At 40.4% G+C, this 24,777-nt stretch overlaps 1 protein-coding gene across 1 annotated transcript in view; it reads right to left on the bottom strand.

Moving 5' to 3' along the window:
* Positions 1–24,777, bottom strand: part of LOC124287015 (protein WWC2-like) — a 94,643-nt gene that overhangs the window by 21,745 nt on the left and 48,121 nt on the right. The window contains 9 exon segments of the mRNA XM_046723471.1: positions 9,055–9,120; positions 12,611–12,998; positions 13,001–13,110; positions 13,112–13,206; positions 13,209–13,404; positions 14,865–14,954; positions 15,426–15,590; positions 16,252–16,389; positions 16,630–16,772. Coding sequence (XP_046579427.1) covers positions 9,055–9,120; positions 12,611–12,998; positions 13,001–13,110; positions 13,112–13,206; positions 13,209–13,404; positions 14,865–14,954; positions 15,426–15,590; positions 16,252–16,389; positions 16,630–16,772 — 1,391 coding nt within the window.

Here is a 24,777-nt window from a genome sequence, read left to right on the forward strand (position 1 = left end):
GTCTGCTCCCCAGTCTGTAGTGGAGAAACAGGTACACCTCAGGGCTGCTTACCTAGTCCGAAGGAAATATGATCATAGCTCAAGGTGAAGGTGTTCCATCAGAACTGTCAAGTAGATAGTCAAACTGAGCTTAATACAGCTCTGACTTAACTCTACTTCTACAAGCTGACCTAGATTGTCATGAAGAAATTAATGAGGGGGGAGAGAGGGGTGTCCTCGTATTGTACAGTACTGGAAACTAAACCTGGATCTCTGGCAAAACACTGACCTCAGACGAGGTCTGCACGGGCATGGTGTTGACAAACCTAGAAACGATTGTGTGTGGAGTTGAGTGAGTGGTTGAGTGAATTGGTAAGTGAGTGGATGGATGAAGGAATGGCGAGTAAGTGAAGGAGTTGGTGAATGGATTAGCAAATGAGTGAATGGGTGGATGGATGGGCGAGTTGGCCGGTTTGTTGCTTGTTTTCAGTGGTTGATTGAATGGGCTGCAAGTAACAAACAAACCAAAACTGGACACGACCAGAAGAGATTGGCATAGATCGGAGATGATCCGTGCTGCTTGTTCAATACACATATATACTATTGGGATGCAATACCAACCAGTCACTTCCCACACAGTGACCAGCTTATTCTCCCTTACAACAAGCATAGGATAATATTAGTCAGTCTCTAAATGGCATTATTTTCCCTTCTGCCTTGATCTTTCTGCAGAGCTAAAGCCCCAATTGAAGCACGACTAAATTCATTCAGGTTCTCCCAACAACTGGGGATCCCTTTGGATTTAAAAGGAATTATTTGTTCTCACCAAAATTATACATATTGAAGAGACATAGCGTTAGTCTAGGTACAGACTTCACACCTCCTGACCCTGAATCCTGGCAAGTATTAACTCTAGTAAATGTAACCAAACACACTAAACCTACACCTACAGCAAGAAACTCATGTTTAACTGAGAAAAGTCTACCCCAGACTGAGACCATCATCACGGAATGACAAATAAATTTAAGTTAAATAAACAAAAGAAATATCATATTTCAAACCCATGAAAAACAAATGGCAATGAAAAGTGAAGCACATGCTATAAAGAAAGCAACAGGACTATTTCTGTCTGCACAGTGCAGACACCATGAATGTATGACAGTGTATGCCTGGCACGGCACCAAGGCATGCACACCGGCTTGTGGCCAACGCTACACGCGCCGCCAATGAGAACAGCATACAGGGACTGGGTTACTATGTTCCTCTCAGAAAACAATCCACACTCATTCCGTAACCGCAATGTCCGATTTTTTAAACTTTGGGGATGCTGGCTGCAAGTTTGCCAAAGATTGAGGCACAGAGGTATCTTCTTCTGTATGACTCATGCTGTCTGAGACTGTATTCCCTGGTGCTGGAAGTCCATCAGTGTCTGGAGCCACCGCCAGCTTACCATATTCTTGATAATCAACACCCTGTCATCTGTAGTGAGGTTTATAGACAATATTCTTTAGGATGAACACCCTGTCATATAGAGTGGGGTTTATATACCATATTCCTTATAATCAACAACCTGTCATATAGAGTGAGGTTTATAAACCATATTCCTTACAATCAGCACAATATCATCACACAGTGAGATATATACCATATTCCTAATCATTAACATCATGTCACATGTGGGGTTCATCATTATATCGTCAAATCCTCCGATAACATCCATATTCTGCTACTTACAGCCTAACATAGCTTACGTATAATATTCTTTATTTATAACATAGTTATATACCATACTTCTTGCAATTAATAATCATATAAGTGTAGCATTCAACAACAAATAAACAAGCATTGTCACTAAGGTGACATAATCCCCTGCCGCAAATTATCAAATCAAACTTATAAAGTAATGAAAGTTTAAGATGAAGTTATCTGTCAACAAAAACAGGACCAGTCAACCTCTCTTGATATCTTGCTCTTTAGTTGTTCAAACAGTGACAAACACACACATATTTTCAAGACTGACTTTGACCTTGACATGAATGAAATATGCAAAAATAGTACTAAAGAAATTGCTTATTGTAAAACATTCAAGGGAAGTCTTTAAAGTCTATGAAGGAAATCCAGTGAACCGTTCTTGAAATATCTTGCTGACACTTCAGGTTAACATGCTGAAATCTTCAAAGTGTCTCTATGACTTTGAAAATTAAGTGAAGGTCACCAAAATCGACTGGGCCCTTTGCCTTCCCTGGATGATGCTTGGTATCAAATATAAAGAAAATCCAGTGAATGTTCTTGAGGTATCTCGCTCACAGGCATAACATGCAGGTTAATATGCTGAAATCTTCAAAGTGTCTCTGTGACCTTGAAAATTAAGTGAAGGTCACTAAAATTGACTGGGCCCTTTGCCTTCCCTGGATGAAGCTTGGTGTCAAAAATGAAGAAAATCCAGGGAACGGTTCTTGAGATAGCTTAACATGCAGGTTAACATGCTGAAATCTTCAAAGTGTAGCCACGACCTTGAAAATTACGTGAAGGCCACCAAAATCGACTGGGCCCTTTGCCTTCCCTGGATGAAGCTTGGTGTCAAATATGAAGAAAAAGCCAGGGAACGGTTCTTGAGATAGCTTAACATGCAGGTTAACATGCTGAAATCTTCAAAGTGTCGCCATGACCTTGAAAATTACGTGAAGGTCACCAAAATCGACTGGGCCCTTTGCCTTCCCTGGATGAAGCATGGTGTCAAATACAAGTGTAGAAGTGAGCAAAGCTCACATACCCCCGCTTCCCACTTTGGGACATGGAAATGACTGATATTGATATATATAATGTGACAAGGATCAGCAGCTCACAAGACTTTCTCTTTGACTCTACTAAACTTTATATACATGTTAGATAATAGTTTTGGCATGTACTGATTACGGTAATAATTTATGGAAACTAGTTGTTTTTTTATTTCCGTGGAAACCTGCCATACAATTGAACTTGACTGTCTCATGTTGCACACAATGGACGTAGATGAAGATTGCTATTTTTTAGCACATGGCATATCTGTGGGTCATGACTAACTTGTGTATTAAGTTTGGTGAACCTAGCATGTATAGTTTCGATGATATGCCGTGGTCAGGTAACCATCAAATACATTTTGCACGTACCTAGCATGAACCTAGCATGTAAACTTTAGGAGATAATCGAACACATTTGGCTCAAAGTCGTGTTCCCAAGGAAACAGCAAAAAATACAATTCATATCTGGATCTAAACCCCAAAAGGCACATCTAGGGATCATGCTTGATATGTGTACCAAGTTTGATGAAGCTAGCATGTATAGTTTGGAAGATCTGCTCCGGACAAGATGACATCTTCATAGTCACAGCCTAAGTCGTGTTTCTATGGAAACAGCAAAAAAACTAAATTCTGAAAAAACTATAAAATAGCAAAAGGCACATCAATGGGTAATGATTAACATGTGTGTGAAGTTTGGTGAACCTAGCATGTAAACTTTAAGAGATATGCTCTGGACAAAATAATTGAACACATTTAGCTCTAAGTCGTGTTCCCATGGAAACAGCAAAAAATACAATACATATCTGGATCTTAACCCCAAAAGGCACATCTAGGGATCATGCTTGATATGTGTACCAAGTTTGATGAAGCTAGCATGTATAGTTTAGAGATTTGCTCAGGACAAGATGACATCCTCATAGTCACAGCCTAAGTAGGTATTTCTATGGAAACAGCAAAAACTAAATTCTGAAAAAACTATAAAATAGCAAAAGGCACATCAATGGGTAATGATTAACATGTGTGTGAAGTTTGGTGAACCTAGCATGTAAACTTTAAGAGATATGCTCTGGACAAAATAATCGAACACATTTGGCTAAGTCGTGTTCCCATGGAAACAGCAAAAAATACAATTCATATCTGGATCTAAACCCCAAAAGGCACATCTAGGGAACATGCTTGATATGTGTACCAAGTTTGATGAAGCTAGCATGTATAGTTTGGAAGATCTGCTCCGGACAAGACGACATCCTCATAGTCACAGCCTAAGTCGTGTTTCCATGGAAACAGCAAAAAAACTAAATTCTGAAAAAACTTTAAAATAGCAAAAGGCACATCAATGGGTAATGATTAACATGTGTGTGAAGTTTGGTGAACCTAGCATGTAAACTTTAAGAGATATGCTCCGGACAAAGTTTTGGGACGGACGGACGGACGTCCGGACGGACAGAATGAACGCTATATACCCCCGTTACTTCGTAGCGGGGGTATAATAATGAAGAAAAATCCAGGGAACGGTTCTTGAGATAGCTTAACATGCAGGTTAACATGCTGAAATCTTCATAGTGTCGCCATGACCTTGAAAATTACGTAACATGCACGTAAAACGTTAAAGTCCCCTTGTGAACTTGAAATGAAGGTCAAGGTCACCAAACCTGACTTGGACCTTTTGTATACTGTTATGAACCTAGGTACCAAATATGAAAAGAATCTAGTGAACGGTTCTAAAGATATTCCAATTCATACGTATGGACGTACGGGCAGAGCCTAATACTATATCCCCTGCTTCGCACTCAACGGGCGGCGGGGGATAACAAACACAATTAACACCCAGTCTTACATAAAGAACAACACTTTTTATGATCATTGCTTGATAACAGTGTCAGTATCTACATCGAAAAGTTGCATCTATTGCTATAAAAAAGTTGTCTATCGATAAAAAGTGTTCCTCTTCATCATACCAGCTTCTAAATGCCACTATAAGAAGATACAGTCTTACTTAGGGGTGGAATACATAGCCAAGGTATCTGTATTTCATGGTTCCTCAGTAGGCCCCTACACAGGCAGGGGCAGGTAATAGGGGACTGGGTACCACAGTAGTACATTCAGCCTCACAGCATATGTATACCTACAAACACTTACAAACGATACATAGAGGCAATGCTAAATCAGGGGTGGAAATAACTTTAAAATTGCTAGTGTACTCGGTACAGTGGCACATGTAAAATCTCTTGCCCTAATAATTTTCCCACTATACTGGCCAATTTTCTGGTTGATTTTTTAAATAAGAAACATAATGAACATAGGAAAGTCAACGGGACATCAGTACACCATGATATACAAATTGGCTTGCCCAACAGATAAAACCACTGGACTGGGACATCGAGCAATGGGTTCTTTTCCACCCCTGCTGTTACACTGACAGATAGCCCCGAGATGGATCTCTGTTGTTTCTCGGAGCTATCACTTACATTCTACCTAGATCATAGTGCCCTGAGTGCCATTGTACAAAGCGATCTCAGCGCTAAGGTGACCGTAACTACCATACCTTTACATAGACTTAAGGTGTAGTCTTAGCGCTAAGGTTGTTTTGAACAACGGCACCCTGGAAGTATTCAAGTTTGGACCCAACAAACCAGAGGGTGATATCATGAGCAACATTCAAAGCCACTTTACATAATGACACACAATCCAAGCCTGATCCGTTTAGTTGTTTCAGAGGCTGCTGGGAACCTGTTGAGCCCCAGAACACCCAAGGGGTTATAGCCCATGGATCGAGTGATGGGCGAAACCTTGGCAAGTTGTTCTGCCTCTCATCAACAAGCTCATTTTCTAAATATTTCCCACGCTTCGAATAAAGTCGCTCTTGAACACAGTGGAAAGATGAGTCAACATTGTTCAACATTGCCATTATTTTTAGCCGATAATATACAGAAGAAACATCCTTCCATCCACGCGGTGAGGGTGTGTATCTGGCTCAACTTCACTTTGATCAGTAAGTCAGTTGTATCATGGCAGTCACAGGATGAAACAAAACACCAACAGTATCATTGTTCCACGGAAAAAAATAACGACAAAAACTAATGATTTTACAACTGAAAAAGAACAAGCATTGCCAGCCCTAATGGAAGCTTGAGCAATCAGTAGGGTAAGAAATAGATACTTTCATGTGAAAAAAAGGTAATGGTAACATTTTTAGAATGGATGGATCTTTGAGATTCTGGTTTTCACTTCTAGGTGTAAGGTAAAGAATTGGTCAAAGGTCCACACATAAAACTTTTCATGTGACATTAATGAACTATTTTTCAGACTGACAATGTGGTGTTTTGATTTCTGAAGCAGTATCAGCGTACATGTAACTACATCCTTGTTTGCATCCTCAAGCAACAAAATGAGAGAGTGAGTGAGTGAGTGAGTGAGTGAGGTATGCTGTTGTCCTGAACTGTATTTCTGTTACCTCCTTACTTGCCGTCTTAAGACAATACAATCTCTCACATCTACCAGTTCCTGGGCCTGACCTTTCAAACCAGTGACTGACATCATGAGCATTAAACCAAACTGTTGTTATCAGCTCCAATGTTGTCACCACTCGGCAGTCATCCTCATCTCCATGAACCATTACTAAAGTCTAGTGACATACCATGGCATGTAAATTAGAAACATAAGCATGTAATGGTATTTTAGTTACATCACTGTTTTGCAGGTTAGGTACTGGAGAAAGCCTATTAGTACATGTAGCTGTTTACCATGAAAATCAATAGGAAGGGAACACTTAATCAAACCAGGATTCAAACAAACTACCATCAGATCCTAGCACTACCAAGGGAGGCAACTCACATAAAGATACAACTTTTCCATTTGGGTACAGAATTAGCATACATAGGACACTGACAAGTTTCCGGTTGCAGAAGGTACCCTGGTTTCTTCTTTTTTTCTGCTTTTACTTCTACTAAAGCTTCCCATTTTGACAATTAGACATGCATCCTTCCGAGAAAATACCAATGACCTATATACAAATATTTCCACATCACTCATATGAAATACTGGATCAACATCAACGATGAATTTAAACAGCCTACTTAAGTGCAATCCCACTGACAGGAAATTTAAATTTTCATTTTGGAGAAGCCGCAGTGTCAGCAGGAAGTGGAACAATGGGTAAATATTTCACTGGCTAACAGCGTTCATATCACTATCAGCTTCCTGGTAGGGAAACTTCAAACTACATTATGAATCAGTTGCAGTGGATTACTAACCACTTAGGAATGTAATAAACACAAATACTGCCTTAATGCAAAGCAATAAATAATAATCCAAGTCAGCTGGATCAAAACCATCTGGTGAGCCTGTAGTACCAGTCTCGGGTGGTAGCTCTCACACTGAATTAAACTGTGGGACAGCTAGAAAGGCAAATTATTTCCTAATAATGAACCTTGATGGTCAGACTGCGTACTATGTACATCACAAGATATGCTCCGTATCTCCTAACAGTAAATCTTGATAGTCCCAACTGATCACTATGACTGCTAGAGTTGTTGACATGAACAGCTTGATACACACAATATAAAAATGATTTTAAATAATTGTACGCTCTCAAAGTCAATGATGATGTCATCGAACTACTGCTGATATAGAGGGTAATACAGGGTAATACAGAATCCACGCTCACAACCAAGGCTGATGACATCAATACTGGTTTCATATACAGTACTACCAGTATGCTCTCCAAACCATCACTGATGCCATCCACCATACGGAATAATACATTGTATAGTCGTTTGGCTGAAAAGCGGACGATGAATTGCAATCTAACTCGAAAACTTATAAACATATAATACTCAATGAAACACTGATCATAATGAAAACGTCAGACCAACTCTGAGAGGTGTTTGCAGAATCCATGTCCTAAAAGTAAAAAAGTTGTTTAACAAACTATCATTAAAATATCGACACAGTTCACTATTTGTTACAAGGGAGGAGTGCAGAGATAGGGACAGCCGGGTGTGTGAGAAAGGATGGAGACGGGACAGCACAGGTTAATGAATCAATAACTTTGTCGGCACTTGTGCACGTGCTTCTCTAACACCTGGCTGTCCCTTTCTCTGCACTCCTCCCTTGTAACAAACAGTGAACTGTGCCAATATTGTAATGATAGTTTTGAGCCAAACGCACTATACACTCTCACAACCAACACTGATGGTATCAATCTGTTGATATACACAGTGATACATTGTACACTCTCACAACCAACACTGATGGTACCAACCTGTTGATATACACAGTAATACATAGTACACTCTCACAACCAACACTGGTGGTACTAATCTGTTGATATACACAGTAATACATTGTACACTCTCACAACCAACACTGATGGTACCAACCTGTTGATATACACAGTAATACATTGTACACTCTCACACCCAACACTGGTGGTACCAAGCTGTTGATATACACAGTGATACATTGTACACTCTCACAACCAACACTGATGGTACCAACCTGTTGATATACACACTAATACATTGTACACTCTCACAACCAACACTGATGGTACCAATCTGTTGATATACACAGTAATACATTGTACACTCTGACAACCAACACTGATGGTACCAACCTGTTGATATACACAGTAATACATTGTACACTCACACAACCAACACTGATGGTACCAACCTGTTGATATACACAGTAATACATTGTACACTTTCACAACCAACACTGATGGTATCAATCTGTTGATATACACAGTAATACATTGTACACTCTGACACCCAACACTGATGGTACTAACCTGTTGATATACACACTAATACATTGTACACTCTCACAACCAACACTGATGGTACCAATCTGTTGATATACACAGTAATACATTGTACACTCTGACAACTAACACTGATGGTACCAACCTGTTGATTTACACAGTAATACATTGTACACTCTCAAACCCAACAAAGACATCAATATTGGGTTGATATACAGTAGAATACTTTTATAACAAACACAGATATAACAAACACAGATATAACGAACTGACAGCTATAGCGAACTGTCTTAAAAGTCCCAAATAAACCTTATATTATCATATAAAGAAGTGAATAGCGAACTACGGATATAACGAACTAATTTCAGTGGTCCCTTAGAGTTCGTTACAAAGGTATTTTACTGTACATTTATAAATAATACATTTTCACAACCAACATGGATGTCATTCACCTACTTTTGATACATATTGTAAACAATCCATAATACAATGACAAAATCCATAATACAATGACATAGTTTGACTTACTTGAGCTTTATCTGTATCTGTGCACTTTCCAGATTTGTTTCCAGCACCTCATCAATCACTCCAGTCCTGCAACAACAACGACCCATTAACAATGTAGGATGTATATCACAATCTACACCATCACAACACCCACCCATTAACAATGTAGGATGTATATCACAATCTACACCAGTCCTGCAACAACACCGACCCATTAACAATGTAAGATGTATATCACAATTTACACCATCAACTTAACCAGACTTCTGTGGGGTCAGATTTCATCACTGACAAAAACACATCGATCACGGTTAATCCATCATTACTTAAGGAGTGACTGCACCACCAGGGCAAGACATGCTTACCCTTTCTGTCAACTGGTGTCACCACCAAACTAAAGACCAATTCACATGCACCTGCTTGCACACATATGTATAAATACACACATAAGCAAACTCTACATATGTGTGTAAATGTGTCACGTAAACACATTTACACACGTATGTAAATATACAATAGGTGCAAATTTACTTGTTTGAACACAATTTCTTACATAAATAAAAAAATACTAGACAAGCATTTCTTTTCAATTACTTAAAGCTGTTTGGTTTAAAATCAAATTAAATGCCTCAAATTTGGTTGACAAAGTGAAAACAGTACGATTATCAGCCCATGAGACACTCCTGGTCACAAACACTGGAAGGTATTTCAAAACTAGTCGCTATAGTCCGTTTGCTCAAAAGCGGACCGATGAATTGCAATCTAACTCGAAAACTAGTAAACATAAAATACTCAATGAAACACTGATCATAATGAAAACGTCAGACCAACTCTGAGAGGTTCTTGCAGAATTTTTGTCCTAAAAATAAAAAAGTTGTTCAACAAACTATCATTAAAATATCGACACAGTTCACTATTTGTTACGAGGGAGGACTGCAGAGAAAGGGACAGCCGGGTGTGCAAGAAAGGATGCAGACGGCACAGCACAGGTTAATGAATCAATAACTTTGTCGGCACTTGTGCACGTGCTTCTCTAACACCTGGCTGTCCCTTTCTCTGCACTCTTCCCTCATAACAAATAGTGAACTGTGTCAATATTTTAATGATAGTTTGTTAAACAACTTTTTTCATTTTAGGACATAAATTCTGCAAACAAATCACAGAGTTGGTCTGATATTTTTATATGTTCATTAGTTTTTGAGTTAGATTGCAATTCATCGGTCCGCTTTTGAGCCAAACGCACTATGCTTGAGTAACTTAAAATCTTAAGGTTAACTATCCTAATGAGCATGTTCCATGTTATCAAACATGCCAGACATATTTCATGAGAAGATCAGCAATTTTTAATTTCAACGTAAGTTTCCTCCCCAAGAGCTGGCTGGGGTGAAGGTTTCAGCGGTCTTAACTTGGGTTCCCATCTCAATGTTTATACACCATGTACATTTAACAGGTCAGTTGAGTGCGACAGACCAATCCCAGAAATCAGGCCTCACAAAGCCCCACATTTCCCCCCCGATTACCATCTTGAACCAGCAATGGGGGTCTCCTGCCACAGCCGTTCTCAGCCTGTACCGTGATTGTAGATACTGTCAGCCATTAGGGAACCATTGTTCTACCAACATTTCCACTTTCTCAGGACATAAACTTAATTTTAATATGGGAAAGTGTCATGATTTGAATAAGGTAAGTGCGTGACTGGTGTTTTAAGCAGTTTTAAGCTATATTCCAGCCCAAACAAGGTAGGATGCCACAAACGACATTTTGGGAATCGAACTCTGATCTTCAGCATGGTGAGCAAACCAACCACTATGCCTTCCAACTGCCTAAAACCATATGCAGGGAAAGGAAACCTACTTGGTCCCAGTGCAACCATAGCTCATAACCTTGTTGCATCAGGCTAGTAGTTTGCAGCTTGTGCTCAATATATACATATGTATACTCTCTCTCCTCACACATGAATGTCGTTTTCTGATTGGCTGAGAGCTCTTCTATTATTTTCAATGTACCCCACTTACAAGCGAATAACATTTTCATGAATGTACCCCGCTGAGAATGCCGAACTCATTTGGTACTCCGTAGTAGTAATTCTTTATCTTGAATAACATTGAATTACGTATAATGTACGAAAATTAACGATGTTTTGCGAATGCAAATCGATGGAAGGGAGATAACTCTAAATTTGTTTTTCTTGTCGTCTGGTACTCCATATCATGATCCGATACCCATGCTTCAAACAGTTCAAAATTACCATTAAGGTGTTCAGTAAGATAATACGTTGTTCACTGGTCCCTCGGGGCCCATGGGTTGATGTACCCTCGATGTTGATCAACCCCCTATGGGGTTCGCTTGAAATACTATTCGGAGGGTATGGGACGCGAGAGTAAATTTAATGCAACGTTTCATTCATTCATTAGAACTTTTAAATTTAATATTGTAATCTAAATCCGCAATTTTTCTAAAAATAAATTATATGGTAGCTTCCCTGAACGCTGATAGTTAGTATTATTGAGAGAAATGCATTATTTATTTGAGAGAAATGCATTATTTATTTTAGAGAAATTTGGTGTGATATAGTGCCTTCAAGTTTCAGCATTCATGATTTAGATCATCAGTACAATAACATTATTCTGGCACTATTAGATTATGTTATTTTACTGCATAACATTTCATGACATTGCCAGAGAAGTCATTCAATTACTGTCCGGTCACTACCAAGCCAGTTCCTCATCATTCCGTTTTCCAGCTGAAGTCTGCATTCTTTGAACATGCACTGGTTGCAAGTTGGTGTAAACATGAGGTTTCGCGGTCTCTGGATGCGCTAGTGTAAGTTCTAAATGCTTACATCAAGCCCTGATATAAAATAATACAGTATATTTTACAGACTGTTTGCTCTTCTCCATAGAATTACATGTACCAAGACCTGAAATCCAGTCAGTAAGAATTTGTACATGATACACGTATGATCCGTCCCCATGCAATGCTTAAAAAAAAAAACACAGATATGAACACCTGACCTATTAAGTCAGGTCACAGTGACCTTTCATCCAGCCAGAGCGTCATTTGAGACATTGCAAAAAATGAAAATCGGAATGGGTTTTCTGATCATGCACCGCTGAAAAGGTTAATGCGTTATTCCATGAATGATCCTGAATCCCAGACATAGCCTATCTCTTGATTAAATGGGCCAAACATTTGAAAAGGATAAATTTCCGTAACTAGTGTACAGTTCCACACAATATCAGGCATAAAACAGGTATTCAAGAACTATCTAGTTTTCTTTGATGTAGCTGATACTAATATATAGAAAACGAGGAAAAAGATTCTTAGTACCATTTCATAAACATCAAAGGGTAATCATTGATGTTGTTTTATTGTATCCTTGTCGGGAGTAAACTGTCTATGACAAGCGACGGGTATAACCACTTCACTGTCTCATACTATCTTCAATATGAATGGAAGCCTGAGAGGTCAAGGTCACAATTAATGTTAACAGTATTCTCTCAGAAGCATACTTATAAAAGCAACATTTGCAAAACATTTACATCGTGTTGCTATTGATGTTGAGTTTGATACTAACCTTTTGACTGATGCTTCAAACACACCACTGTCACCAGCTACAGACTCATCACTCACTGCTGCAGAAACACTCCGTGTATTTCCACCAGACAAATTGTTGCACACACCGGAACTACTTTCACTGATTGGACTAAGAGGAGGGTTAGATGTGGAGTCCAAGTTCTCTAATCCTTGTGAACGTTTTGTGTTTATTTCACCACTCTCCGCTAGTAAAGATTGCGGAACCATTTGTCCGACCACTGGCACTCTAGTCCGAGAGTTATCTACCCTTGGGTATTGTGGAGAATTTTCTGTTAATTTTGATTGATCGTCGCAGTTAAGTAGAGGTTGCCCACCAACCATCCAGTTGCCACCCAGGCTCACATGACGCTGCCGTTCTCACGGCGCTCATGTTGCTCTAAATGAAAGGGCGGGGAACTATTTCCATGGGCATATAAGGAGACACTGGGCGATGTTGATGAAAATGAAGATTGGGGGACACTGATTTAACCGAAGGCACTTTATCCCCGTTGCCATGACACTATGTAGGTAATTCCCTGTCGCTGCGGCTGTGATGTCTAAGTTGGACATTTGCGGAATGACCGCTTCCTGAATAGGGGGGCCATCCATTGACCCTGCAGAAGTTTCTCAACACGTTGATGAAGGTCCTGTAAATTTATATCACTTCCACTTTGGCTCTGATTGTAAATGTCCACAGCACTGAGGGAGTTGAGGGATCCCAGGCTGCTGGCCGAGAGAGACCCTAGTGATCCCAGGCTTGATCCCGAGGACATTGACAATGTGCTCAGCGACAAGCTGAAACATAACAAGGATAGTTGTAAGTCTTGACAAGAACACATCATCATGGAATGAGTGAATGTTGTTTTGTTCCCAGTCAGAATTATTCCAGCCATATCAAAGTAAAATCTAAATGATTGAGTCAAGACAACAAAAAACGTGACTAAAAACATGAGTGAGTGAGTGAGTTTAGTTTCATGCCGCTTTTAGCAATATTCCAGCAAAATCAAAGCAGAGGAACACCTGAAATGGGCTTCATGTATTACACCCCTGTGGGGAATCCAACCTCGATCAAAAGATAATATGAGCACAGATTGAAGCCTCACCATCAGTTCCCCATCTTGGTAGACAAGCACGAGGTACTGGGGGGCCAATCTACCACTGGAATCCCCAAAAAGTTATAATTTTGCTCTTGTCAAAAATTTAGGGTAATGATGGCACTGAGTTTTAGTTTTACGCCACTTTTAGCAATATTCCAGCAATATCACGGCGGGGGACACCAGAAATGGGCTTCACACATTGTGCCCATGTGGGGAATCGAATCCGGATCTTCGGCGTGACGAGCCAACACTTTAACCCCTAGGCTACCCAAGCGCCCTAATGATGGCATTGAAACACCTTTTAAAAGGGAAGCAGTGAGCGGATTAGTGGTGTTAAAAATGTTTTGAAACATTTGTTTTTCTACTTTTATGACAGAATGTGAGGTCAATGTGGAAGGAAAAACTGAAGTAATGCAGGTCCATTCTGTTGAAATCCACTACCACAGGTTTGTGTTGTGAAAACACTGATTTGAGAGGCAAACCCAAGTGGGAGCATCAATTTGATATTACCATTGTGAGTATTTAACTGACTAGATGATGCACTATCAATCTATTTTGTAGTTAATGCAACTCATATCAATATTTCTGCTATATGATGGCTAACTATGAACAATATCTGGACCAGACATTAAGCAAGACCAGATCCTACAATCATTTTGGATTGCCTCAGATATTTCGCAGCCTTGTATTTAGGGGTGTGTATTGTCGAAAATATGCATATTGCGATATATTGCGATGCGAAAGCATATATTGCGATATGTATTGAAATATATTGCAAGAATTATTTTTTTTAAAAACTACTTATAATCGAGTTAATGCTTGATTTACAAAGCAAATACACAACAAAATCGCTATGCTTGATAAGGCTTTAATAAAAACTTTAAATCATGACAAAATAAAAATGCAAATAATGTTTGGAACAAATGAAACAAGGAAAGGAACAAATTAAAAAAACAGAAATATCCGAAAAATTTCTGAGTGTTATGAAGTTTTCCGAATGTATGTCAAAATACCGGTTTTCGATCAGCGTATCGTAATACGTATCGTTCTCATGCCTAAACCAGTTATATTGCGCAGCCCTACTTGTATGACATGTATTGTTTATGAACGCCCTCCGAACCATGAGTTCTGATGGGCATCGGCAGTAACAACACTCACCTCTTCAGCTGCGTCTCAAGGTACGACGTTAACTTGGTGGTCTCCGAAAGTTGATGCATCACAGTAACCTTCTCATTGTTTAGTTTTAATCTGAAATGTTCAGAAAAGTAGACATTTTGAAATATTCACACACGTTTAGATCCATCTTGTTAAAACATAACAGTGACAGTCAGAAGGCTGTCAGCAAAATAGCACATATCCTTTGTGCGCTATTGCACATGAAACAAGCAAACTAGTGACTGATAAGTATTTACCTGCAGTGTGTGTCTGGGTTGTGCGCATGCATCTGTGTCTATGTGTCTGTGTGTGTATCTATCCTCATATTAGGCTGGAGCAATGCCAGTTGATTAGCTCTTGTCAACTGAGATACCATGGTATAGCTTAACAAGGATACCCCACTCAGCTTGTTTCTTCCCAAAACACTGTTCACCAGGCAGGGAAACAACAAGTGCCATCTTTAATGTCTTTAGGTACGACATGGCCAAGCATGTCTTCGGGCAGACATGAAGTACAAGCACCTATTGTGTCCAAGAATCTGTCTGTAACTGATTCGTTTCCTACCTCTCTGCTATCTGCTTATTGGAGATCTCCAAAGCATGGTTGATGTCATATTTCAACTGTGCGATTCGCTGTTGTATCTTAGCCAGCTCACTCTCACTGCGACCTTTAGGGTCAATACTTCTTAATTCACGTAGCAACTGTTCCTTTTCTTGCAGCAACAACAATCTGGAGAAAAAATAATCAATTTACAAATGCATCAAAAAGGAGTGATTCTATTATTATGATTCTGTATATCAACACTATTACAGACTATTACACTAGAAAAGAGAAAAGTATATCTGGTCAGCAATTACATAACCTTGAACCTTGAATTAATACATTAATTGCTGATTGTCTGTGCACATATTCCAGCAATATCGCAGCAATCTGTAAATAACTACGGTTGAACCAGACAATACAGTGATCAATATTCTGAGCAGCGAACCACGTCACCAGGGTGCAATGGCTCCCCATACATTTCTCATTTTAAAGCAGCACAGACAGCTCGGGACTACAGTCCATTTGATTTCATTTGAGACCGATGAATTGCTCACTAACACAAAATCTAATAAATGCAACAAAACCAAGTCTTGCACAGTCACATAAAATCGACAGAGACCAACTCTGATGATTTGTCTCATAATTTTGGACACCCAAGTCCAAAAGTTGTTTAACAAACGATTATTATTTTGTTGTCACTTTTTTGCTATATTTTTTACGAGGGAGGACCCCCTTGCTGGTAGATACAGACAGGTAATCAACAAGCTTGTACAGTAAAAGTTCAATGTCACACGTGCAACTCGCACACCTATCCCAGCAGCCCCTTGGGTGTTCACAAACACTGTACCTGTCTTTGTCACACTCTGTCTGCCCAGGGATCATCTGATCTTCCACCTTGGCCAGCTGAACCTTCAGTTGACTGAGTTTCCGCCGTGCTTCATCGTACTGGAGACGGGAGTCGTGTCTTCTCCGCAAAGATTCGATTCTGCTTCAAACCAAACTGAAATTGCATGATTTGTGAGAAATGCCACAACGTCATCTGACTTGGCTTACAGATGGGTTATACAGGAGTCTTTGAGCTCATTCTAAATGCCATTGTTCAATGGCAAAATATTTAATTATTGACACAGTATTCATAATTTGTAGTGCTTCCCTTAATTCACTGCATTTTGAAGTTCCTTAGATACATCAACAAACACCTACTCTGAAGACACCCCCTGGTAACACACCCTGACTCACCTCTCCTCTCAGATCCGTTTGCGACGCCGTACTGGACCGCTCAGCCAGCGCCAACGAAAGTGTCGACACATCTGGTGAGGAGCCGCCATTCTTCCCAAGCATGAACTCCTCCTTCAGTCTGGCCAAGGACTGCAACAAGAAGGACAAACTGCACCACCATGTTACATTTGACGAGTTTCAAACTAAACCCATAAGCATTCCAATAATATATCAGTCCTAGTCATTTGTGACTGAGTGAGGCTTAATACAACTGTGGGCAACAAAGAAATAGCTTTGCTTGAATTCCCAAAACTGGATGGTGGGGAACCGAACTCAAGTCTTTGGCATGACAAGCAAATGCTTTACCCTATCGGCTATCCATTGAGCCATGTCATATAGATATCACTTTCTGAAACAAAGGTATGGAGATGTTTGCTGGCGATGTGAGTGAATGGGATAGCTTTGATCAGTATTTCAGTGTCTGGTTAAAGTTGGAGAAAATCCTGAAGTGATACGGATTTCAGACATTTACCAATGAGTGAGTGAGTTTAGTTTTACGCCGCACTCAGCAATATTCCACCTATATGGCGGCGGTCTGTAAATAATCGTGTCTTGACCAGACAATCCAGTGATCAACAGCATGAGCACCGATTTGCACAATTGGGAACCAATAACATGCGTCAACCAAGCCAGCGAGTCTGACCACCCGATCCCGTTAGTCGCCTCTTACGACAAGCATGGGTTACTGAAGGCTCATTCTAACCCAGACCTTCACAGGTCAGACATTTACCAGTTGATGAAACCATGAGCACGGGTTAGACGCTGACAACCACGTTACACAATCATGTTACACCAAGATTCAAACCAACAATCGCGTTTCTAACCTTTCTAAGGGATACAACTCTGCACAGCAAATAATAGCACCATAGAAGACTGGGCCATCGGTGCCCATGGTTTAAATTGACCTTGGACAACCTTGGCATGAGACAAGCCACCCATAAGGATAAGTTGATGGTGTCAAATAACATAATGAAATTCATTTATCAACAGAAACGTCTCACATTACTTACATAAGAACACATAAAACAATTTCAAAGCTTTTATCAAAGTTCAAAACATCAAAAATAGCATTTATTTTCGGCTCCTATGCTCAGTCTAATGTCTAAAACAGAGATTTCTCCATTCATGTTATTTTGTATGTTATCTACACGGTGCCTCCTACACCCCTCTCCTCCCACTGCAATCTTCAGCTGGTCGATAAATTCAATTAGAATGTCCCTAATTGGATCTACAACACTGAAGAAGTCTAGTTTCTGACAAACCACAATGAACAAACAGACGCAAACCTCTTTGAGACTACTGCAAAATTAAATCGTTAGCCACATTAGCTTATCAGACTACAAGATACTTCCAGACAGACCCAATGCTGGATTTGCTGACGAGATGGAGAGTTTTCAACCCAAAGCACAGAATTGGACCAAAGTTGTTATTAACACTGGTGTTGAAAAGAAATGACTAGAAATATAGCTCACTCAAACCCACCCAAAGGCTTCCCTGTCAAGTTCAATAGTTATCACAAAGGCTTGTGTCAATAGTCTTGGAAGTAAAACTACACTCACTCACTCACTCAAAGTCACCCACCAAAACTCCTATCCAAAGATACATAGTTGTTACAAGTATGTTATTTGTGTCTTGATATAAATGGTACACGCTCACAGACTGAAACCCAGCCATCCGAATCACACCCCCACAAGCACATTCCCCTTCTCTCACTCGCTAATATTTAACAAATGAAACATTTTGGCCTACAATTGACAGATATATGATAAAACAAAATACTAAGTCTTAAATGGCTGCATAGTTTAATATTACAATAACACCCTGCAAACTGAATTAACCTAAAACGTATTCACAACTTCATCAAGTCAAAAGATTTCACATTGAGATCTTCATTCTTCCAGATTACAAGTTTTATAATGTTGCAGGTTCCATATTCTTTCAGAAATCTAGTACCATCACTACAGCTCCCTAAACATCAAACTAAAAACTTTTAAAAACTGTTGAAGAGAGACCGTGTTTATGTGACGTGGAAGAGTGGAGAGTTTATGGTTTATCTGCGAGTGTCGGGGTGCCGCACGACTTCCACCTACGCACTGTTGAAGGAGATAAGTAATACAGATCTACAAGTGTTCCTCCCAGGATCCACAGTCATTCATAAAAACTAGCATTCACCATTCTGCCGACACAGCACATATCAAAGCACTGTATGAACGTAACATTACCACAACGTCTCCAATAAATGCTCAACCTTTTTTTACATTAAACCCTTTCATTCATATTGCTCCACTTTTGACAGTGATATTTTTATCTTAAGTGTCAAGTGCATATGTTAGCAGAATGGTATCTGATTATCCCTGTTAAAAGTTGAGTAGTATATTAAGTTACCATTCTAAATGATAACAAGGTGATGCATTCTACTCATTATAATTGTTGATTTTTAATATGTGTAACCATTTAAGTCCATATTTTGCTTCTCTTGAATTAAATTTTCTTATTTTCAGAGCTACAGGTAACTTTTTGGGATATTGAGTTACATACTCACTTGTGTTCATCTCAATTGGGTTTCCTAATTTTCCTTTGAGTAACCAAATAAATTGTACTCACCTCACTCAAACTTAATTGGGTATTTTGCCATTTTCCATTAAATTTGAAAATATAGTAAAGTTTAAATGTTAATGTTTGTTATTTATATTTGATCTGTAAAACGAGAAACGATAAGAAAGACTGCAAGTTGTTAAGTTCATGTCGTGAAATAGAACCTCTCAGTATACGTCAGTTATTTTATCTATCCACCGGTATGCAAGCTAAGATTTGACATTTTTGTGTGTACGCATGTAAGATCACATTTATTGAGTATTTACAAAAATTCAAGCGTACTTGTACGCAACAGACTGAATAGAAATTGAGTTTTCACATAAATATTTGCATAATTTACGCAGATACGCAGCTTATCTGAGCATCTGCATTTTTCATCATGAACATTGCTTATAAAGAGTTAGTGAGTGAGTGAGTGAGTGGGTGAGTTTAAAACTGCTTTGAGCATCATTTCAGTTCTATAGTGGCATACCAGGTTATTCTGGGAAACCCTGTAGTCATTAAGTGATGGATGTTGACCACTTTGTTGAAACACTCAGGCACAGATTATAAAATCATAGGATTCTAGCATGACTAAGGGAGGCAACTGGAGGTCAGACCCACTGACTGGGTTGATTACCCCAATGTTCTACCATGACAAGAAGACCCCCAACTGCTCATGTCATGGATCTGTACAGGGTATATGAAAGCCTTGTAAAGTAATGAAATGGTGAAGTGTACTGAAATGTAAGATTTCTTAATTGTTTTAATTAATTTCTTGACACAAATTTGGTACAAAGAATATTATTGTGCATACTTAAGGAAAAACCCTGGATGCTTTTTTCAGTGTGTCTTTTTTCTCTGTCCAAAAAGTCAATCATTGGATTGTCTGTTCCACACTAAATTATTTATAGACTGCTGTCACATGGCAAGAATATAGCTGAGTTCAGCATCAGAAAAATCACTGTTGTAAATCTAGACCACAAAACAAGCTTGTGCTATTTATAATCACATATTCTTAATTCAGAGGACAGTCAAAATATGGAATATGTCATATTTATAAAATTAATTCATAAAACAATCATTACATATGCAAGTCATGACATGTTAAGATTTCTTAAATGATATTTATGGAAATCTGTATGTGTTGTACCAATGGAGTGTGACACTTGTGTGCTGGTATGAAAGCATCTCTTCATCTCAAAGGACATCGTGCAAATCATTCACTGAAAAACGCACAATGAATATGTGTTCACAAAACACATAATTTACTGTGCCTGACAAGTACAGAAATCTCTCACGGTTACAGTTGTCATTCATTTTATCTCATCCGTACCATCATCTTCAACCTTCATACACAAACACATTTTATATTTCTCAGTTAATGCTTCAGGGTTTAGGCAAGTCCGCAATTATCCTGATAGAGTGAGTGAGTTTCACTTTTACTCCTTTTATAATTCCTGGTGCCATCCACTTCTAATTCCTCTAACCCATTACATCTGCCCCTCCCCCTCAATACATCCCTTCCCCCTCATTACATCTCCCCTTCCCTTCATTACATCTCCCCCTCACCCTATTACATCCCTTCATTACATCCCTTCCCCCCTCATTACATCTCCCCCCTCATCACATTTTCCCCCCCCTCAGTACAACCACCTCTTATCCCCTTCATTTTCAAGGGTCCTTACAGGAAAAATGAAGGTCCTGTAGAGTCATGAAATGGTGTAGTGAACTGAAATTATTAAATCATTAAATAATTTCTTTGATTACACAAACTTCATATTTGTAACAAAATTGAAACAATGAATTTTATTGTGCATCTTTAAGAATGCAATATATATTTTCTCAGCGTCCATTCTGTCTTTGTGCATGAAACAATGCAGCCATCTCTCCTCTCAGTCACATTGTACATGCTTCTCCATATATATCATCTCTCTCTCTCTCACTCACTCACACACAGACACACACACACACACACACACACACACACACACACACACACACACACACATAAATTATGAGCCGTTCCCAAGTCCAAATATACACATCCAATATGTATACGTTTTAAGGCTGTCTTTCAAATACCTAGGTAAAGTTGAAAACGTAATCACTCAAATTCTAAAACAATAGAATTATACAAATGATTCCGAAACATTGAATGTATGTTTTCAAGTTCTCAATCTGTCTATTCCAGAGAGCCAGTGAAATCTTCCCTATCATCCAGATAGCCAGTGAGATCTCCCCTTTCATGGCAGCCACAAAGCGACAACCATAAGCCTGTTGCAAAGGAAATGGAGCTGACGAATTACAGCCAGTCTGACACCTTGTGTTAAAATGGCCAGCATAGCTAGGGAGTGACAAGAAAACTTGGAAGTTATTCCGTCAATGTAAATAAATATTGACAGGTAAATGTGCATGCATGCAGTGCACACAGGGCGCCGAGTTGCCCGGCACTAGCGAAGGGAGCTGTCCGCTATATGGCTACACAACATTGCATCATGTAAGGCAGTTACGCCATCGATGAGTCACAGCATGTGTGTTCAACTGAATTCCATTCAAAACACAATTAATTATCTCTCGGTTAACAAGCCTGAGTGATGTTTGCTCAATACTCTTGACTGCTAATAGCCCCTCTTCTAGCATCCTAACCCATCTTGTAGAGCGTACACCGCCAGCATCCTGTCCCTTCATGCATTGCGACCTATCACAGCCTCTCCTGCAACTACCTACAACTCCATCACAGCTTCACCAGCACCCTACAACCCCTCCTTCAAACCCCTGCCCTACACCTGAACATCCTCTTGGACCCTACCTGTTCCCCAGCACCCTAACACCTGCATGGTGATAACATTGTCCAGCGCCCTACACACTCCTTGCCAAGTAAACCATCACACCTCAGCACCCAAACACCTGCATGGTGATAACATTGTCCAGCGCCCTACACCCTCCTTGCCAAGCAAACCATCACACCTCAGCACCCTAACACCTGCATGGTGATAACATTGTCCAGCGCCCTACACACTCCTTGCCAAGTAAACCATCACACCTCAGCACCCTAACACCTGCATGGTGATAACATTGTCCAGCGCCCTACACCTTCCTTGCCAAGTAAACCATCACACCTCAGCACCCTAACACCTGCATGGTGATAACATTGTCCAGCGCCCTACACCCTCCCTGCCAACTAAACCATGGCACCTCAGCACCCTAACACCTGCATGGTGATAACATTGTCCAGCCTCTACAATAATTCCCTGCCAAGTAAACCATCACACTCAGCACCCAAACACCTGCATGGTGATAACATTGTCCAGCCCTACACCCTCCTTGCCAAACAAACCATCACACCTCAGCACCTTAACACCTGCATGGTGATAACATTGTCCAGCCTCTACACACCTCCTCCTCCTTGCCAAGTAAACCATCACACTGACCTCAGCACCCCTAACACCTGCATGGTGATAACATTGTCCAGCGCCCTACACCTTCCTTGCCAAGTAAACCATCACACCTCAGCACCCTAACACCTGCATGGTGATAACATTGTCCAGCGCCCTACACCCTCCCTGCCAACTAAACCATGGCACCTCAGCACCCTAACACCTGCATGGTGATAACATTGTCCAGCGCCCTACACACTCCCTGCCAAGTAAACCATCACACCTCAGCACCCTAACACCTGCATGGTGATAACATTGTCCAGCGCCCTACACCCTCCTTGCCAACTAAACCATCACACCTCAGCACCCTAACACCTGCATGGTGATAACATTGTCCAGCGCCCTACACCCTCCCTGCCAACTAAACCATCACACCTCAGCACCCAAACACCTGCATGGTGATAACATTGTCCAGCGCCCTACACCCTCCCTGCCAACTAAACCATCACACCTCAGCACCCTAACACCTGCATGGTGATAACATTGTCCAGCGCCCTACACCCTCCTTGCCAACTAAACCATTACACCTCAGCACCGTAACACCTGCATTGTGATAACATTGTCCAGCGCCCTACACCCTCCCTGCCAACTAAACCATGGCACCTCAGCACCCTAACTACCACACCTTTTCCAGCACCCAGCACCCTGATCACCAACTCAACCATGACACCCCTTTTAGCATCCACTCAACCATCACACCCTTCCCAGCACCCTACACCCTCCCCACCAACTCAACCATCACATCTTCAAGCACCCAAACCATCACACCACTTAAGGAACCCTAACCATCACACCTTTTCCAGCACCCTGCACCCTCCCTTCCAACTGAACCATCACACCACTTTCAGCAATTTTGAAGCCCACTTATAAACCTATGGCCAATGTTGCCTATTGTTCTTGCAGTTGCTTCGCATTATGGAATAACCTCCGTAGAGGTTTTACAATGACCATTGGAGAACTTCATACGAGGTACGAAGTTTTACAATGGTCGTTGTAAAACCTCATACCCTGATTTGTCTTGCTATGGCTGATCGTAAAATGTCTCATTATTGAAAACTTCCAATATTTAGTGGCGATAACTGGTTTCGAACCCGCAACCCATTGCTCTCTAGCTTGGCGGTTTTATCCACTACGCTACGAAGGATCGCTGTGAGGAATGAGATAGTTTGTCAGTATGAACCATATGTTTCTCACAAGACAAGGTACTGCGGGCGGCCTTGCGTGTAGGACACGGGTGGCGTGCAGAGCACGCGAGCATTCGCATCTGATGGGCAAGGTGTTGGCTGCCAGGCGCATCCCAGTTGACACCGGCTGTTCCATCATTTGCGAGCTGTTCCATCAATGTTGTTCTACTCAGTACATGCACAAATTGAAAATAATACATATGTAATTTTTGTTGTCTTAGACGGTTTATAAGTTTGATAAAAGACTCCTCCTCGGTTTTGGTTCAGAATGTAAAACTTCAGTGTCAGGAAATCCCCTGAGGTTTTACATTCTCAACCAAAACCTCGGAGTCGTCTCTTATCCTACACTTCCAAACCCCACCTTCCCACACCTAACCATTACATGTCCCCCAGACAACAAACCCCTCTACACCCCTCCCCGTTCCACCTCCTCAACACCCTACTCTACTGTAGCAATGTAAGAGTCATACATGTGGTACAAGCACCTGCAGATTAATCACACATAAGAGTCCCATTCACATTCCAGCATGACCCAGATCCCCCTGACCCAGTCCTTCACTCTCTACTGATGACAGGGACACACAGAGGTCTGTCCCTAGTATGTCTCACAGTCCCTGAACCATATTTTTTTCCCTACAGCCCTCCCTGTAAGGCTAAATCCCTAAATGAAACAAGTCTAGATTTCCTCAGGTTCTGAATCTCTGGTCTCCCTGGGTCTCCTTTTCAATTTAAATGGGTTTATTTGTTACAATCAAAATCATATATATTCCGAGACTAAGCACTAGTCCCTTACAAACAAACCTCTGTTTGCTCATGTAAATCTACAATAACATGAGGCACATAGATACTTTTTAATTACATGTCAATCACATACAGCAAACACCAAAACAAAACGTA

The sequence above is a fragment of the Haliotis rubra genome, unplaced genomic scaffold, assembly GCF_003918875.1.
Source record: "Haliotis rubra isolate DU_JTF1 unplaced genomic scaffold, ASM391887v1 Scf399, whole genome shotgun sequence".
Lineage (NCBI taxonomy): Eukaryota > Metazoa > Mollusca > Gastropoda > Lepetellida > Haliotidae > Haliotis > Haliotis rubra.